Source organism: Thrips palmi, unplaced genomic scaffold, assembly GCF_012932325.1.
Source record: "Thrips palmi isolate BJ-2018 unplaced genomic scaffold, TpBJ-2018v1 HiC_scaffold_2, whole genome shotgun sequence".
Lineage (NCBI taxonomy): Eukaryota > Metazoa > Arthropoda > Insecta > Thysanoptera > Thripidae > Thrips > Thrips palmi.
Window position 1 is genome coordinate 9,645,372 of NW_023144629.1, and position 18,908 is coordinate 9,664,279.

Below are 18,908 nucleotides of genomic sequence, written 5' to 3' on the forward strand. Positions count from 1 at the left end.
CGGCACCGGTTGCCCAGGCCCCGCGCGACGGCCGCCAGCGGACCGGCAATAGGCTCGGCACGCCCGCCGTGCACTCGTCCCCTCGCGCCCTCGCCCTCGCCCTCGTCCTCGCCCTCGCCCTCGCCCTCGTCCTCGCCCTCGCCCTCGCCCTCGCCCTCGCCCTCGTCCTCGCCCTCGCCCTCGCCCTCGCCCTCGCCCTCGCCCTCGCCCTCGCCCTCGCCCTCGCCCTCGCCCTCGCCCTCGCCCTCGCCCTCGCCCTCGCCTCGCCCTCGCCCTCGCCCTCGCCCTCGCCCTCGCCCTCGCCCTCGCCCTCGTACTCGCCCTCGCCCTCGTCCTCGCCCTCGCCCTCGTACTCGCCCTCGCCCTCGTCGCGGTGCGCTGGCGGTGCTGGTTCATTGAAGCGCGCCCGAATGTTTCATGGAATGGAAGCCACTCTTCCCGGGCATGCCACGTGCCTGGGGCTAGGGGGCTGGGGGCTGGGGCCTGGCCGGGTGCAGAGCGCCGTGAGTGCCGTGCATGTCACTTGGACGGCGACCACACAGTGTAGCAGCGTCTGCACTGCAGCCACGTCGCCGCCGCTTACTTTTGCAGTGTGGACGCCAACGCCAGCCGGCCGGGGCAGTCGGCCAGCAGACTGCGTCCGAGGGTCGTTTTGGCCGCGATGTCTCTCTCGCACCTACACGGGACGTCCCGTGAGTGCGAGAGAGCCAGAGCGACGAAAATGACTCTCGGAATCAGTCTGCCGGGCACGGCCAGCGGGGAAATGTCACCAACGGACACCGTGGGAGGGAAGGGGGAGGCTGCCCGGTTGGCCGCGGACGGGCGGAAGGGTCCGGACGTGTTGTTGTGACGCGGGTCGCGGGGGCGGCAGAGATCTGCAGTTCAATTTACCGCCCCCTGGGGGGCCTTCCTTACTGCCTGACTGCGGAGGGGGAAATCCCCTCACAGGTGTGCGCTTGCTGCCCTTTTCCCGGACCACGCTTCCCTGTCATCGTCCTGCAGTGGGCCAGAAGACGCGTTTTGAGCTCCAGAGTCGCTAAAAAGGACTCGAACCCAACGTGTGACCCCACCAATGGATTCCTCGTTCGGAGAGCAATCCATTGGTGGGATCACACGTTCTGTTCGAGTCCCATTTAGCGACTCTGGAGCTCAAAACGCGTCCGGGATTTGGACCTGCGCACTGCGCTTCGCCGCTTCGCATTGCCCTTGCGCGACGCACCTGGATAATGTGGCCGTCGTCCAGCTCCAGGTCCTGCACCTCGGCGATGACGGCGTCCGGGACGGCGAAGGCGATGGCGGCGATCCAGATGGCGGCCGCCATGATGCACGTGTGGCGGCGCGCCGTGCTGGAGCTGTGGCGGCGCAGCGGGCTGACGATGGCCACGTAGCGGTCGCCGCTCAGCGCCGTCAGCGTGAACACGGACACGCCGATGCTCACGTCCTTGGCCACCTCGGACACCTGTCCGTCGGCGTGGGTTTTAGAATCCAGTTGAGGTTAGGTTAGGTTCGGAGAGGTTAGGTTCGGAGAGGTTAGGTTCGGAGAGGTTAGGGTCGGAGAGGTTAGGTTAGGTAAGGTTAGGTAAGGTTAGGTTATGTTAGGTTGGGTTCGGTTATGTTAGGTTAGGTTAGGTTGGGATAGGTTAGGAATATTTCGAACCTTTGGACCGCTGTCCGCTGCGAGAAGTCTCCCTACCTTGCACACGGCGGTGCCGTAGGGCCACGAGTCCACGGTGTACAGCGTGGACGTGAAGGGCACACTGGTGAGGATGACGAGGAGGTCCCCCAGGGCCAGGCTGCGGAGCGGCCGAGCGGACCGGGCGAACAATTCATGGCGGGGAGAGAACAGAATAGTGTAGCAGTAGTGCGGGCGGAAAAATACATAGCAGAAGGGGAAGACCTGCCGGTTGGGACAATGTTAGCTGGACAAACTATGGCTAGCGCGTGCGGGCGGCCCGTTTTGGCGGCAACTCTACCGCCTCCGCGCGGCGCGAACGGACAACCCCAGGCGTGAATCTAGCGGGGGAAGGGGGAACACCCCAAATTAGATACTAGAGGGGATGTCTGCCGTTTTCGTCGCTCTGTCTCTCTCGCACTCATGGGGCGTCCCTTGTGGGTGCGAGAGAGACGGGTGCCTACCTGAAGATGTAGATGTTGGGCACGGTGCGGATGCCGCGGTGGCGGATGAAGACGAAAACGAGGGTGCCGTTGCCCACGGTGCCCAGCACGAAGATGAGGATGAAGACGACGGGCACCAGGTAGGTCTCGACGCGCTCCTCGTACGGCACGTACATCCTGCAAGAAGCGGCACGAGCGGCGCAAGCAGGACAGGCGGCTTAGGGGTGGATCCAGAGCCACGGCCCGGCCCACTGTGTGGCCTGGGCCTGACGGGGACCTCGGCGTGCATGGGTACCGGACCCCGACCGGGCTGGAGAAAGGGACGTTTGAGCCGTTTAGCCGCTTAGCGACCGCGGGACAGAAGGCTCATTCGGAACAACAGTGCCGACGTCGCTGCGTCTCTCTCGCGCTCGCGCGTGGCGTTCCGTGAGGGTGCGAGAGAGACGGAGCGCCGCTCGGAGACAGCCTGCAGGCAAACAGGGTTCGAGAGCCGAGAGAGCGGCCGGTGTGCGTGCCCACCGTGCTCGCCGAGCTCGTCGTCGTCCTCGTGGCCCAGGCCGCGCCGAGGCCGTGCCGAGGCACAGTGGGCCAGAAGACCGGTGGAGGCGGCCAAAACTCTGGACGCGTTTTGAGCTCCAGAGTCGCTGAATGGGACTCGAACCGAACATGTGCCCCACCAATGGATTCCTCGTTCGGAGAGCAATCCATTGGTGGGGTCACACGCTCGGTTCGAGTTCCATTCAGCGACTCTGCAGCTCAAAACGCGTCTAGAGTTTTGGCCGCCCACCGGTCTGCTGGCCCACTGTGCGAGACCACGGGGCTTTGGTATCAATTTACGCGGCCTCGGCAACGGATGGCGCTCCCAGCGCGCCGTGAGACGTCACTCCGTCTCTCTCGCACCTACACGGCACGCCCCGCGGGCGCGAGAGAGACAGGGCGACGGCAGGTGACTGTATATGAAAAATCGCCGCGGCACAAGGAGGCGCCGTAGCGTCTCTCTCGTAGCCGCCTTCATCACCGAGGACGAATCTCGAGTCATTTCCGCTCCGCCATTTACGAAAGTGCATTCGTCCGGCATTCGACGGGGAATTGAATAAAGAGAAGCGCGACGCTGTCTCGGATCCGTCCCAAATAAAAAAGAGAAACAATGACGAAAATTACATGAGAAACGGTGGAGCTGTTAAATATGAAGCGAGGGGAAAAACAACTGGCGGGAAAAGGCGCGAAAATTGGGACAGCCCGCGACGCCCGCGACGCGACGTGCGCCTGCAGACCGATTCCGAGGAGAGCTTCCCGTCGCTCTGTCTCTCTCGCACACGTGGAGCGTCCCGCAGGGGTGCGAGAGAGACAGAGCGACGAGGCAGCGAGGGAATTCCCTTCGAATTATGCATGAAGTCAAATCAATGTGATCTCGGGGAGAAGCGCCAGATGCATTGTGGGCCTCGGCAGGCCACAGTGGGCCACAAGACCGGTGGAGGCGGCCAAAACTCCAGACGCGTGTTGAGCTCCAGAGTCGCTCAATGGGACTCGAACCGAACGAGTGACCCCACCAATGGATTGCTCTTCGAACGAGGAATCCAGTGGTGGGGTCACACGCTCGGTTCGAGCCCTGTTTAGCGACTCTGGAGCTCAAACGCGTCTAGAGTTTTGGCCGCCTCCATCGGTCTTGTGGCCCACTGTGCAGGCCCGGGCGAGCCAGCAGGCCGATTCCGAGATCGTTTCCGTCGCTCTGTCTCTGTCGCACTCACGGGCCGTCCCGAGCGGGCGCGAGAGAGACGGCGCGACGGAAACGAGCCTCGGAACCGGCCTGCCGGCAAGCGGGGGCGGTAATGCCATTCATTCAGACGAGAGGCATTCCTATGAAGAGCGGCAAAGGGGAAAAAAAGGGGTGGGGGAGGCGGAATACGCACCCTTCGCCCTCCTTGCCGATCCTGGTGAGATTGGACAGCAGCGTCGCATTGGCGTAGTCCACTGGAATCAGATGGAGAGGAGTCAACACAGCGCGACGAGGCATGTATGGGATTGTACATTGTAGGTCTACGGGGCACGCGGGCTTTCATTCCGTCCCCCTTTCGTCCTTTTTCCGAGAAGGAACCGAGAAACAATATGCCCCGCGCGGTGCCTGCGTCCCCACACTGTAAAAAATTCCGTACTTTTGTATGGAAATGGTACAGAAAAATATAGTTAGGAGGTACGGAGAAAAGTACGGAACGTTCCGTACTTGCTCCATATGAACCCATGTAAATGGGTACGGAAGAAAAGTACGGAACGTTCCGTAGTTGGCAAGTACGGACGGTCCAGTAAATTATTGACCAGACATGTTCCGTACTTTTTCCGTACCTTTTCCTCACAGTGCAGCCGTCCCCAGCCGTCCCCAGCAGGGACGCACCGAGGACGCCCCGCACTCGCCTCACTGAGAAACACCGAGCAACGGATGGTATGAGTTCCCGGTAAACCGAGCCGAGCCCCTGGAGTCCCAAAGAGATGAAAAATTGAGTGCCGCTCTACATTTTGTTCCATATTTCCTTGCTCCGCTCGCCGAGTCTAGCGCGCGCGGCAAATGAAATTCTCGAAAGCGCATTCTGCGCCGGTTTCTGAAAGTTTTGTTTACCGCGTGACCACAGAGTCTATCACAGTAGAGCGCCGAGTTGGGGGCGTGGCGTGGCGTGCGGGCGGGGCGGGGCGGGGGCGGGCGGGCGGTGGCGGGGTGGGGGCGGGGCGGGGCGGGGCGTTCCCCGTGGTCTCCGTGTTCTCCGGGCGGGCCGAGCGACGGCCACCACGACGCCAAACCCAAACGCGACGAGCGCCTCCGAGAGGCGGCGCCCCGGGAGACCGCTGCCGAAGGAACATTTCGTCTCTGTCGCACGCATGGGAGAGCCCCGCGTCCCGCAGGGGTGCGAGAGAGACAGAGCGGCGAATCGGGTCTTCGGAATGGCTCGGCTGTGTACCGAGAGGCCGCGAGGTGAGTGTGTGCCTAGTGTTAGCGGGCTCTTACGGGCCGCGCTGAGGGTCGGCAGGGCCAGGGCTTGGACGCGGGCCCGGGGGGGCCAGGGCTGGGCGGCGAGGCCAGGGCGAGGCCAGGGCTGGCGGCGAGGCCAGGGCCTAGGGCGGCGAGGCCAGGGTGGCGAGGCCAGGGCTTAGGGCGGCGAGGCCAGGGCGTAGGGCGGCGAGGCCAGGGTGGCGAGGCCAGGGCGTAGGGGCGGGCCAGGAGGGGCCAGGGGCGAGGCCAGGGCCTAGGGCGGCGAGGCCAGGGCCTAGGGCGGCGAGGCCAGGGCAGCGAGGCCAGGGCCTAGGGCGGCGAGGCCAGGGCAGCGAGGCCAGGGTGGCGAGGCGGGCCAGGGCGGCGAGGCCAGGGCCTAGGGCGGCGAGGCCAGGGTGGCGAGGCCAGGGCGTAGGGCGGCGAGGCCAGGGCGTAGGGCGGCGAGGCCAGGGTGGCGAGGCCAGGGCGTAGGGCGGCGAGGCCAGGGCAGCGAGGCCAGGGCTGGCGAGGCCAGGGCGTAGGGCGGGCGAGGCCAGGGCGTAGGGCGGCGAGGCCAGGGTGGCGAGGCCAGGGCGTAGGGCGGCGAGGCCAGGGCAGCGAGGCCAGGGTGGCGAGGCCAGGGCCTAGGGCGGCGAGGCCAGGGCAGCGAGGGGCCAGGGCGGCGAGGCCAGGGCGCAGGCCAGGGCCAGGGCGCGAGGCCAGGGCAGGGGGGCCAGGGCGGCGAGGCCAGGCAGGGCGGCGAGGCCAGGGCAGCGAGGCCAGGGCTAGGGCGGCGAGGCCAGGGCAGCGAGGCCAGGGTGGCGAGGCCAGGGCCTAGGGCGGCGAGGCCAGGGCAGCGAGGCCAGGGCCTAGGCGGCGAGGCCAGGGCTTGGGCGGCGAGGCCAGGGCAGGGCAGGCGAGGCCAGGGCCTAGGGCGGCGAGGCCAGGGCAGCGAGGCCAGGGCTGGGCGGCGAGGCCAGGGCAGCGAGGCCAGGGGGCGAGGCCAGGGCCGGTCGAGGCCAGGGCTTGGGCGGCGAGGCCAGGGCTTAGGGCGGCGAGGCCAGGGCTTGGGCGGCGAGGCCAGGGCGGCGAGGCCAGGGCGTAGGGCCGCCGGGGACGGCAGGGCGATCACGCTTGGCATGGAGGAGCGGGCAGCGCGGACGCCCCGCAGACCGATTCCGAGATTCTCTCTCCCCCTCTCTCTCGCTCTCGCGGGGCCTCCGGGGCGTCGCGCGTGCGTGCGAGAGAGACAGAGAGCCCTCTCTGGAGGCAGCCTCCTGGCGGAGGGCCAGCCGGGCCGCATCCCTCGCGTCCCTCGTCCGAGCCGAAAGCGTCTACGGTGTCAATTTGTCACGGCAAACTTGGACCCCAATCCTACATGAATTATCCCCCCCTCCTCCACCGATTTCACTCCGGCCGGAATATTCCCCCCTTTTCATTTTTTTAAATGCTGTTTCGCAGCCGCCTTGCGTCCGAGTCGCGTGCCAGACGGAATCCGGCCCCCTCTTCGGCCGCGCGATGAGGGGAAAGTTTTTGCGGAGTTTAAGTCTGATAAATAAATCGGGTGTTAATGCCATCTTTGTTGAAGAAGAGCGCCAGCGGGAGGGGGGAGACGGAGAGGAGGGCGGAACGACGCCGTCCAGAGAGGGGAGGGGGCCGGCTAACTCCATGGCTCAGAAATGTCACTTTAACTCGTTTGCAAAAATTAGGACTCTCACCCAGATGGCCTTGGCTCGGCTCGGCGGCAGTCTGAAATGTCTAAACGGGTGGCGAAGTGCGCGGGGCGCGGGGCGCGACCCAGACGCGAGAGAGGCGAGCCTTGGTCCTTGCGGGGCTTGCCGTTGCCGCACCGGTGCGCGCTAAGGAGCTAAGGAACCGGAGAGATGTTGTGCCGAGGTAGAAATCAAACTGCCCCGCGCTGCTGCTGCTGCTGGTGCTGGTGCTGGTTCTTGGAAGAGCGCGGAAACAGATTTATCGCGGGAAACTTTTCGGAGCGCTGCAAAACCGCCTTCTTGTAGTACCGCTTTTGTAGTTCGCTTTCGCCCATTGTCCGCACTTCTCCGCCATTCCTGCTCCACCGTGTCCTGCATAAAGAGTACTTTGATGGAAAGGCCGAGCTTCCTGTCACATTCCGGAGGCCACTCCGTCTCTCTCGCACTCCCCGCGGCGTAGCGCGCAGGTGCGAGAGAGACAGAGCGACGAAAGCAATTCCCGGATCCGGTCCGCAGCTGCCCCGCCGCGCCGCACAGTGGGCCAGAAGACCGGTGGAGCGGCCAAAATTCTAGACGCGTTTTGAGCTCCAGAGTCGCTAAATGGGACTCGAACCGACCGTGTGACCCCATCAATGGATTCCTCGTTCGGAGAGCAATCCGTTGGTGGGGTCACACGTTCGGTTCGAGTCCTTTTCAGCGACTCTGGAGCTCAAAACGCGTCTCGAATTTTGGCCGCTCCACCGGTCTTCTGGCCCACTGTGCGCCGCGCGCCGACGTTGTTTGCGATTCGTCCGCACATGTTAATGACGGGGCAGCGGGAATTTCGGGGAATTTCGGGGAATTTACCGCATTGTTCCGCAGCGCGTTCTCGTTGTAGTGCGCCAACAAATCGGTCTCGGGGCGGGGCGGGGCGGGGCGTGGCGGAGTGGGGCGGGGCGACGCGGCGAGGCGACAGAATGCTGCTGAGCCAGAACGCCTGCGGAACCGAGGATAGGCAGACCCGCACCACGCGTGTGAGCGGCGGGCTAGTCTACCCGGCAGTTCACAGGCGCGCGGCGCGCGCGGCACCAACGCAGAGTTCCACACTTCTTTCTGTTTTCTTTTTCGTTGGTGTTTTTTTTTTTTCAGAGCGTTTATTGTATTAATGGTGGTCGTTTTTTTCGCATGGCGTTGCTGTGCTGCGCTCTGCGCGCCTGTGTTGGAGCCCGTGAACTGCGAACCGCCAGTCATCCTTGTTAGCCGCACACTAAATTCTTATGGACTTTTTAAATGCATAATGACGCATAATTTATGCATAGTTCCGCATGCGCAGAAACGTCCATAAGGTATGAATAAAATTATGCATCATTGTGTACATTTTATGCACCTTCCTGCATAAAATGTACACAGTGATGCATAATTTTATACATAACATATGGACGTATCTGTGCATGCATAACTATGCATAAAAAAGTCCACAAGAATTTAGTGTGCGCAGTGTCGCCAAATAAGTTCTCGCGATGCGCTGTTTTTGGAGAGGGTTGCCAACCTCAGCCTGCTCGTAGGACGTCCTCTCGATGGAGAATCCCCGATATTGGCCCGTTCAGTGCAGGCGGGGTGAGGGGTCGGCAACCTTCCGCGACACTGGTTCTTCGAGGGAATATTTGCCTACTTATGTGGCAACTCTGCTCATCTCATTAGAGTTGCGGGGGCGGGGCACTCCGCGGCGCGCTGGCCGCGCCGGGCCGCGATTGGCTGATTAGATGAAGCCGCGATCCTCATCAAGTTGCCTAACTGTTTGGCGAGGCCCGCGCCGAGGCTCCCCGTCTCCCTCCCCAACCCCCGTTTCTTGACAAACAGTTGTTCTCCTCTTTTATTATTTAATTATTTTAATTTCTATCTCACTCCATCGCCCGGCCGGAAACACGCGTCACAATTTTTAAATTCTCCTCGTCCATTTTATTAAACTTTTCGCTGGTGGGGGAACGGGAACGGAGTTGGATGCGCGCTCGCTCCGCTCCGCCAGAGCCGCGTGGCATTTCGCTCTTTTCCCCTTTCTGCCCCCCCCCCTCTCTCTCTCTCTCTCTCTCTCTCTCTTGCCACACCGTGTCATCGATAATTGTCCCAGCCGGACCCAGGCAGATTGATATTAGCAAAGTTCAGGGCGGGGCGTCGTCGGCGCGGCGGCTCAGGCTCAGCGCAGCTCAGCGCCGACACCCCGGCCGAGGCCCGATGCACGCTAATTCGTCGCTCCGTCTCTCTCGCTCTCCCGGGGCGTCCCGCAGAGGTGCGAGAGGGACAGAGCGACGAAAAGGACGCCGGGAGCCAGCACACTGGTCGGGCTGGGATGCCGTCTGCGTTGACATTCCACAGGCATGCCTCTCTCTCTCTCTCTCTCTTCTCTCTCTCTCTCTCTCTCTCTCTCTCTTCTCATACACACAACAACACAATCCGCATCTCTCTCTCTCACTCTCACACTCACTCACTCCTCTCTCTTACTCTCTCTTCATCTCTCTCTCTCTCACTCTCTCTATCACTAACTCATCACTCTCACTCTCTCACTCACTCCTCTCACTACTCACTCTCTCTCTCTCTCTCTCTCTCTCTCTCTCTCTCACTCCTCACTCCTCTCTCCTCACTCTCTCTCTCTTCTCTCTCTCTCTCTCTCTCTCTCTCTCTCTCTCTCTCTCGCTCTGTCCGTGCAGATTTGCCGCTTCCCCTCTCCTTTCATCCGGGCCGGTTCCTTGGTTCCTTGTTCCCGCCGTCGGATTGTTCCTCAACTTTAATAAGGGCGTGCGAGGTGCGATGGATGGGCACAACGCGTTATCGCTCTGAAAGGCCTGAAAGGCCCTGGAAGCCCTGGAAGGCCCTGGAAGGCCCTGGAAGCCCTGAAAGGGAAAGAAAGGCCGGAAACGAAGCGGGAAAAAAGAGGGGCGAGTCCTCCCGACACGTCGTAGTGTGTTGTCCTTGTTCCTTCCTCCGCTTCTGTTTGAATGGAATCATTTTCTCGTCAAATGTTTGCGCGGGCCTCTCGTGTCTGTCTGCGCCGACGGTTGCCGGTCATTTGCGTAGCGGCGCTGCGTCGCGGCGACCGTCGGAACTATCTCCCGTGCCAATAGAAAGCGCTCTGCAAAAAATAAAAATAAAGATGGTTTTTTTTTGCGCGGTTTTTTTTATGGGTCGTTGCCTCGTCGTAAGACCCCGCCCCACCGCACTGCGACCGCGTGCCGTGCTGCCGCACTGCCGCACCCGTGGCTTCATTGACAAAGGGGACTTGATAGGGTTCCGAGGTCTCTCATACCGCCAGACTGCCGCCCCGCCCCGCCCCGCACCGGATTCTCCGTGCGATTCACCCCGGCGTGCCGGGCGTGCCGATGCCGCGCCGTGCCCTGGTGGAGATAAAGAGGACGAACAAGAAGAGTCCCTCTCCGAGAACCTCTCCGAGAACCTCTCCGAGAACCTCTCCGAGTCCTTCTCCGAGTCCCTGGCCGAGGCCACGTCCTTCCGAGGGTCCGGGTCCGCCGGGTGCTGTCCCGCGGCATGGGCCTGGATTTGGGACAGGACCCCAGGACTCCAGGACTCCAGGACCCCAGGACTCCAGGACCCCAGGACTCCAGGACTCCAGGACCCCAGGACTCCAGGAGCGCCGGGCTGCAGGACTGCCCGAGCGCCCTTGGCTTTACGTCATTACACTGTGAAGCCCGCGCACTTGGCGCTCCGCGGCTGCAGGCTCGCTCTCCAGGACGTCCTGCAGAACGCGCCGCTGGACGCGCCACCCGTCGCGGCTATAACTCAGCGTGGCCGAGCGCGCAGAGGCGACGGTCGGCGGCCCCAGGGACCCGGGTTCGATTCCCCCCGTTTCGCTCTAAATTTTTGAGTAGGCCATCGGTTCCGTGTCACCTAGCGCCCCCGGCCCACGCGTGTCGAGAGGCTTGAGCGACGGAGAGGGCTCCACGGACTCATCCGAGGAGTGCAGAGTGACCTGGGGGTTGGAATTCACGTCGCAAACTACGCTGTCACACGTGGCGGCGTGGGGTAGAAAATCAATTTTTTTCAGGCCGACACTGCGAAGCACTGCGTACGATGGAATTGATTTATTGTTGAAAGTTTTTTGTGTGTGTGTGAGTATTCAATGTACAATGGGGCGTGCCATAGATCAGCGCCTGGGTCCGCAACGGGTGTGTCGCCGGGCCGTCATACAGTCGACGCACTACGCTCGCAGAGGGATGAAAGCAGAGCCAGCCTACGCGCGCGCCCCGCCCCGCCCGAGGGTAGAGGGCCGCGGTACGGAATTATTGGGACATGAAACCAAGAAAATAAATTCGTGACTGGGCCTTGACAGGTAGCGTACATCGCACGCACACGCGCGCACACAGACACACTCGCAGGCATCCAAAAAAAGAGAGAAAAGTTTGTTTGAAAAAAAAAGTTGTTGGCGACCGGGCGTGTTGGCCGTCTGGAGCGGACAGGCGTCACGGCTCTTCCGCTATGCGGCGACATGTCGAAGCGAAAAATGGATAAGTCGAAATAAAACGGATGGGGCCACCCCGCGGCCCCGCGGCCCCGCGACTCGGGGGGCGAGGCGGCGGTGGAGGCGGCGGAGCGCAACGCGCAGTTTCGGACGAGTTGGCGCGGAGAGAGCCGTAGTGTGACGACGCCGGGGGCGGCGGGGCGGCGGGGGGTACCACCACTCGAGGACCAAAGTTTTTTAATTTGAACTGTGCACAGCGCCGCGACCCCAGAAGCAAATCGCGCCACGGCCTCACCCGAGGGACTCATCTCAGTGCTACTCGAACGGGCATCAAGTGAGTCCGCGCCGCGGGGGGTCTTGAAGGCGGCGGCGGGGATCATCACTTTTTTTTGCAGTGCGGCATGCGGGGCCGTGCCCACACTGCCAAGTCTGGCGGGGAAGCGTGAGCGCGGGGTGTCGGCCGGTGAAGGCGTTGCCCGGGCGGGCCAGCCCAGCGGGCAGCGGCCTGGCCGAGGGCTTGGCCGATACTCACAGTGGAGGGTCCCGTTGTTGGTGCTCGTCATGCTGGAGGCACCATTCCCATTCCCGCGCCTGCCAACAGCCACACAGCAAGTCAGTCAGAGTCGATTTAACCAGCACAAGCCAGCACAGTGGGCCAGAAGATCGCTGGAGGCGGCCAAAGCTCTAGAAGACGCGTCTGGAGCTCTTGGACTTGAAACGAGCGTGTGACCCCACCAATGGATTCCTCGTTTGAAGAGCAATCCATTGGTGGGGTCATTGGTTCGGTTCGAGTCTTATTTAGCGACGATGGAGCTCAAAACGCGACTGGAGTTTGGGCCGCCTGCGCCGCTCTTCTGGCCCACCGTGCGCAAGGGAGCGGCAGAATGCCCAGGCTGCAGTCAGGGCAGCGCGCTGCTGGGCAGCTTCCCACCGTCAGCAATCTCAGCAAATCTTTATTTTTGGGCGCAGTTGTCCCGAAAGTGGGCGAGTGCCCTGCCAGGGCTCCGCGCGCACACACGACCACACCGTAAAACTAAATTTCCATACGGGGCGCCGCCGCCGCCGCCGCGACCCACAAGGCGCGACCGCGCTCGGCTTGTCTATGTCACCGAGCGGGCCGGGGGGCCGGGCCCTTGGCCGCGCCCTGCAAGATGCTCCTGGAGTACTTCGATCTTCCCCGGGGAGCGCTCCCCGTGCTCTCCGTTCCGTAGAGCTATCGCCTTTCAGACGGCGGGGGGCCGGCGGGGGCGGCGGGGGCGGCGGGGGCGGCGGGCGGCGGCGGCGGGGGCACTTGGCAGGGCGAGGGCCCTGCCCCGGCGTCCGCGTTGCTGTTGCCGCCCAGGTCGACGCAGCGCGGCTGACAGGTGTCTGCCGAGGGGCCCCGGGGCTGCGGACGCTGCAGACGCGCCGGGGGACGAGCAACATAATACAGGTGCCCCGGCCATCCGCACGACAACAAAGTCAGTTATAAGATTCAGGCCATGCAGTTAATGGTTCGAGCTGACTTTGCGCGGACTGGAACAGGAAAATTCATACCCATGGCAAACCCCCGGCACAATGATTACTCTGTCGAGCAGCAATTCCCGCGCCCGTTGAAGCACCGCGGCATATTTGCACATTCCGACGGCCCCTTCTCGCGTCCGTCCGTGTCTGCGTGTCTATGTGTCTATCCCTATGCACGCGCAGACAGTGCCACGTGGGAAGCGCGTCTCTGGCCCCCGGCGGCGGCGCACAGTGGGCCAGAAGCCGGCGGAGGCGGCCAAAACTCTAGACACGTTTTGAGCTCCAGAGTCGCTAAATGGGACTCGAACCGAACGTGTGACCCCACCAATGGATTGCTCTCCGAACGAGGAATCCATTGGTGGGGTCACACGTTCGGTTCGAGTCCCATTTAGCGACTCTGGAGCTCAAAACGCGTCTAGTTTTGGCCGCCTCCACCGTCTTCTGGCCCACTGTGCGGCGGCGGCGGGTCTCGCCGGAGAATATTGAGCAAATTTATGAAATGGCGTGAGAGGCGTGGCGGGGCGGGGTGGCCTTTGGGGTGTTCCCCGGGCGGGCCACCTCGAGTTTATTTCCGTTGGCACTCGCCGGGGTCCGTTCCGAGCGGTTCCGAGGCCGGAACGTGGCCTCGGTCGCCTCCTTCTCCTCTTCGGCAAGCCCCGTCCTCGTCGTCGGCGTGCCCCCGTGCGGCCGTCCGTCCTTTGGCAGGGCCGTGTCTAAATGGCAGCCAGAAAGACGGCCTAACACTTCAAAGGCTCCCCCGCAATCCTCGAATCTTCGCGCCCCCGGGGGCGGGGCGGGGCGGGGCGGGGCGGCGACCGCGGCCCGGCGGCACTCGAACAGCCAGAACCTCACTCACAATTGACTGTGTCTGGTCTGTCCTGTCTGTCTGTCTGTCTGTCCGTCCGTCCGCCCGTCGTTCTGCGCGCTGCACTGGCCGACCCGATCCCCTCGCCGCCTTTTTGCCGAAAGAGGGTATGAAAATGCGATCACCCTCCATAAACGAGGATACGCGCGCAACGCGAAACAAAAAAAAAAGCAAAAAGTGAATGCCTCTTGATGCGATCGCTTTACTCGTGTCAACCTCTTTCCCCCGAAAGAAAAAAGACGGAACCGGATATAATGCAAATGCGCGCGTCCCGCTGATGAGTCTAGACAGCAGCTGCAGCAGCCAATGAGCGTTTATTGTCGGCTGCCCCTTTTGACCTTTTTCGGGCCGTCGCCGCGTCGCCCCATTCGACTTTTCAGAGGGTCGGCGGTGTGGATTAGCCCGGGAGCCCTTCATTGGTCCGGGATTAGCGGGACGAGGACGATCCGCAGTCATGCTGGAGCGTCCCTGGAGCCTGGAGCCCAGCACTAAGTGGCCTGCCCCCCCCCCCCCCTCCGACCGCTGGAACGGCCAGGCATTCGGTACTCAGCAGATTACCGCCGTGTTCGCGTCGCTGTATGCATGCCCAGCGCTCCGCGGTAGCCGAGCTCGCTAAAGCGTCGGCTCAGCACACGCCGCACCGGAGGTTCGATCCCCGCCGGCCACCTCATCAGTATTTTCGCTCGTCGCAGAAATGTTGCGGACCCTCATCGAGCACACTATATAACGAGAGAGTGAGACAAAGCGATTTGCCAAGTTTTAATCATCCGACCAGTGCGGCTTCCCCGACTTCATTTCTCAATTTGTTGCCCTCCCCCCTCCATTCCCCTCAGGCCGCGGCGCTGTTCTATCTGTTTGCCGGAGGATCGCTTTGATAATTCTGCAGCCCATTTTGTAGCTTTCCGACAATCAGTGCGGTTAGAGGCCTCCCCTTCCACAGCGGCGTCTCCGCCTCCCCAAATACCCACCCCCAGAGAATCCCCGGGCCGCCCCCGGCCGCCCCCGGCCGCCCCCGCGGTGGTTGGCAACCCTTTCATAAACACCTCCAATGAGGCTCTGCCAGGCAACAAGCAAGGCCCCCCCCCCTTTCGTGCGATACACCCGAAACCCGGCCGGCGGGCCAAGTGTTGCCATTACCAAAGTCGCAACTCCACCTCCGGGTGTCTGAAGTCCGAGTCGGGGAGCAGCTCGGCGAGCAGGGGGGCCTCGAGGAGCGACGGGCTGCCACTTTATTTAGCACTCGCCCATTGGATGGCCGCCGTGGGGCCTCGGGGGCTCCGAAACGCCACCGCCGCCGGCGGCGTGGCCTCCGCCGTGAGGTCCACGATGAAGGTCCTCGAGAGCGACGGGGGAACGTCGCCGTCACACGGAACCCCGCAGCGCCTCCGGTGGTCCACCGTGCCGAGAGCGATTCCGCGCTCTGTCTCTCTCGCACCCCTTCGGTCCGCCCCATGAGTGCGAGAGAGACGGTGCGAATGAGCCCGCCGGCTACCTCCGCCGTGCCGTACCATTCGATGGCCGGCACGGCGGAAGGCACGGCGCGGCGGGCAAGGCCCGGCATGGCCGCACCTCAACGACCCGGCTTCCGCAACATTACAGGCACGCCTCGGGGGCCCTACGGCCCTACACTGATAGGGCCGTGGAGGGGGAGGGTGGGGACGGTCTAGCCAGCGATAAGGGTGACAGCTAAGGGGAAGGGATGACTGGGGCAAGCTCTTTTACGTGCTCATCCCGCAGGACAGGCCGGGGGACAGGCCGACGAAACAACAACGTCAAGGGGCAGCAGTAGGGGTGAGGCCCCCCCCCCCCCACCGGCTGCTGGGCCGAGTCCGGCCAAGTCAGAGGGGCACAGCGTGCCGCACACCTACAGCATCTACACCGCAGGCGGCTCACTCACACAGAGACACGCGAAGAAACACACAGGCAGAAGACACACGGATAGGCAGGCACGCAGGCAGACGGACAAACAGACCAGCACACACACACAGGCGCGAGCGTGGTTCACTCACTCGCAGGCGGCGCAGGGAAGCTGAAGTGAAAATTCATTACAGCGATCCGGGCGGCCTGATCCGAGAAAGGGCCGGAGGGGGAGGGGGGGTAGTCTGGCGTGTTAGTTTACCGGAAGCCAGCGCGCGGCGCAAATCCAAAGCAATTGGGCGGCAAAGTTTAGCCGGAGCGTCGCGCTGCCGCCGGTGCAGACGGAAAGAGGACCCCTGTGCGAGGCTAGGGCCAAGGCGGAGCGGCAGCCCCCCCCCCTCCCCCAGAAAAGCCGAAGCCTTCTGCTTGCCTCCTCCCCTGCCTGCACGATAGCCTCGCGACATGTTCGCCGACCACGCGCGGCGCGCAGCATAGCCAACTTATGGGGGCGGGCCCTTTTAGTCAAAGTCCCGTGGGGCGGCGGTCATTAAAGGCCCCGCCCCGCCCCGCCCCGCCCCACCCCGCCCCGCCCCGCCCCGCCAGGAGAAAAGCGACGAGCAAAGTCGGCCGCAGTGAGGCGGGCACGTTTGGCGTGGCGGGGACGACTCGCTGAAACTCACCGATTATCGTCGACCTTCCCCCCCTTTTCCCCCCACCTCCCCACCCAGTCGCCCCGCATGGGCGCAGTATTCTCCCCGCGGTCCCCGTGCAGTGCAGGTGCACGCGGCGGGCAGAACAGGCAGCAGGCGAGGGCGCGGAGGGCGGGCGATTTTCAACTGTTCCGGAGTGGATGTCGATCTCGTTTTGGCGCCAAGCCGAACATCGCCGCGCACTGCAGGCGGCTTGCCGACCCAGACACACGATCAGCTTGAGGCGCCCAAATTTCGGCCGCAGCAAATGATGAGAGTAGTGACATTTTTGTGGTCTCGAGTCGCATAGAGTGGCTGCAAGCTGCAAGACGAGGACAGACAGACGGCGTAGAGGTCCTCGCGTCACGTCCGCGTTCTTCGCCTCCTCGGTGGCGGCCAGGCAGAGGGGTATCGCTTTCAAGGCCAGCGTGAGCACGCTCATTGCGTACAGCGCCTCTCTCTCTCTCTCCCTCTCCCTCTTTCTCTCTCTCTCTCTCTCTCTCTCTCTCTCTCTCTCTCTCTCCCCCTCTTTCTCTCTCTCTCCCCCTCTCTCCCTCCCTCTCCCTCTTTCCCTCCCTCTCCCTCTCTCTCTCCCTCTCCCTCTCTCCCTCTCCCTCTCCCTCTCTCCCTCTCCCTCTCCCCCCCCCTCTCTCTCTCTCTCTTTGCTGTTCGCAATGAGAGTACTGTATTACTGTGTACACCGTGAAAGGCCGCTGGACCGGAAGGCCGCCACAGGCCGGTGTCCGGTTGTTTTTCGGGTTTGGTGTGCGGGCAACCGGAGATATTGGGTTTGATCCCTGTTGCGTACTCACGCTGGGGGACATACCACTCACACACTGTGGGAAAAAATCACAGTAAATCCTGTAGTGATTAGTACAGCTGTCACTGTAGTTCAGAGTACAGGATTTACTGTACCTTTTTTACAGGATCCACTGTACTTTGTACGGGATTTACTGTACCACAGGAGTGGAGTACGGAATATCCTGTACGAGGTACAGTAAATACTGTAGCCAGGCACAGTAAATCCTGTGTTCTGATCTACAGTAAATCCCGGCAAAAAAATTAACGGGATTCACTGTGGTTTTTTCGCACAGTGCACACTGACCACACCAACCACCTCGACCACACCGACACACTGCAGCTTGTCACCATCCCAACGTGGTGAATTCCTCATGAGCCTTCCTTGTCGAAACGGATCTCACTCGGGATTCCCCAAAAATGATCGAAGTTTAATTGAAAGAGCTTCAAAAAAATGTCAATGATTTCTCATGAATTGAAGGCTAATCTTGACGCGAGTTTGCGAGGAAGTTTGTGTGCGATTGATGCTTGTTTTGCGACCTCCTAAACGGTCCTCGAGATGCTTCAGAGTCGAGTCCCGAAATCCACAGTCCGATATTTCTTGCCCCGCTGCCGGTCCCCGCCTGGGCCACATCGCATCCGGGCCGCATTTACTTGCTAATCTCAGTTCGGCAAACCCAATTGTCCGCATCCAACACAGCTCCGGGCCGCCGCCTTGGCCGCCGCCGCCGCACAAGCGCCTCTTATTATGCCATCTCCTCGCCGTGACAGGCTGCCTGCCAGCCCTGCCGGGGCGGCCGCCGGCCTGGCTGCCAGCTCGCCTGCCGGAAGTCGCTGCTTCGCTGCTAATCTGTCGCGCTGACGCCTAATTTTGGGAGGAGTGGAGGGCCCGCCGCGCCGTGCCAGCGCGCGTCACCACGGCCCAGCCAGACCGCAGCCAAGAGCCGCCCGGCCGCCCGGCGACGCGAAGGTGGGCACCCCGCTGGACGCGCGCGCGGTCGGGTTGCCTACCCCGCCGTTGACAGGCGCTCCGGGTGGCGGGGCGCGCGGCGGAGGCGGGGCGTGGGCGGGCGGGGCGGGACGTGGCGGGGCAAGGCGGGGCGGCGGTGGAGGCCCCAGGAGGTACAGCACCTTGCGGCGCTGCCGAGGCGGAGCCAACAGTGTGGGCGCTGCAGACTGGCTCGCTCCGTCTCACACTCCCACGCGCTCACACATGGCGCCTCGCAGGCCCGCAGGCCGGAAGGCCCGAAGGGGTGCGAGAGAGACAGAGCGACGACAGCGCTGTGCGGAATGAGCGGGCTCCCGCACAGTGGGCCAGAAGACCGGTGGAGGCGGCCAAAACTCTAGACGCGTTTTGAGCTCCAGCGTCGCCAAACAGGACTCGAACCGAACGTGTGACCCCTCCAATGGATTCCTCGTTCGGAGAGCAATCCATTGGTGGGGTCACACGCTCGGTTCGAGTCCTACTTAGAGACTCTGGAGCTCAAAACGCGTCTAGAGTTTTGGCCGCCTCCACCGGTCTTCTGGCCCACTGCGTCCCAGCCTACCGGTGCCTACCGCAGGGCGTAGCCGAGCACACCGGGGCCCTTGTCTCTGCAGCGGTCGCGGTCTCACCGTCGTGCGGGGCGCGGGGCCCTCGACTCCAGCCGGCTGGCTGAACATCGGCACTGGCTGTGAACCCAATCCGCCACCACTTGGGATTACAGCCAGCTGTTCGCGGCGTGGGGCAGTGCGAGACAAAATTGTGCCGTCGCGAAATCACGTGGGTTTGCGAGAGGGCTAAACGCTGGCAGGCAACGCAGGCAGGCAGTCGAACAGAAGGGGCGCGCCATCGCTCCACGAGAGCCAAGCCGAGCCGAGCCACTTGGCGCGTCACTCTGGGAGAAATTGCTGACAATTCCTTCTTGCCGCTGCATAGCAGACTCCCCAGCCCGAGTCGCTTGTCTTGTTGAAACACCGA

General features: G+C 62.8%; 1 protein-coding gene across 4 annotated transcripts in view; it reads right to left on the reverse strand.

Moving 5' to 3' along the window:
* The window catches only part of LOC117646943 (neuropeptide CCHamide-1 receptor), a 42,598-nt gene that overhangs the window by 2,500 nt on the left and 21,190 nt on the right, over positions 1-18,908 (reverse strand). For 3 of the 4 annotated variants that reach the window (XM_034388331.1, XM_034388330.1, XM_034388333.1), the window contains exons 2-6: positions 11,769-11,827; positions 4,026-4,086; positions 2,137-2,292; positions 1,694-1,793; positions 1,220-1,459 (exon numbers count right to left, since the gene is read on the reverse strand). In XM_034388331.1, coding sequence (XP_034244222.1) covers positions 1,220-1,459; positions 1,694-1,793; positions 2,137-2,292; positions 4,026-4,086; positions 11,769-11,799 — 588 coding nt within the window. In that variant the 5' untranslated portion in view covers positions 11,800-11,827. The remainder of the gene's footprint in view (positions 1-1,219; positions 1,460-1,693; positions 1,794-2,136; positions 2,293-4,025; positions 4,087-11,768; positions 11,828-18,908) is intronic. The other variant, XM_034388332.1, reaches the window with a different exon arrangement.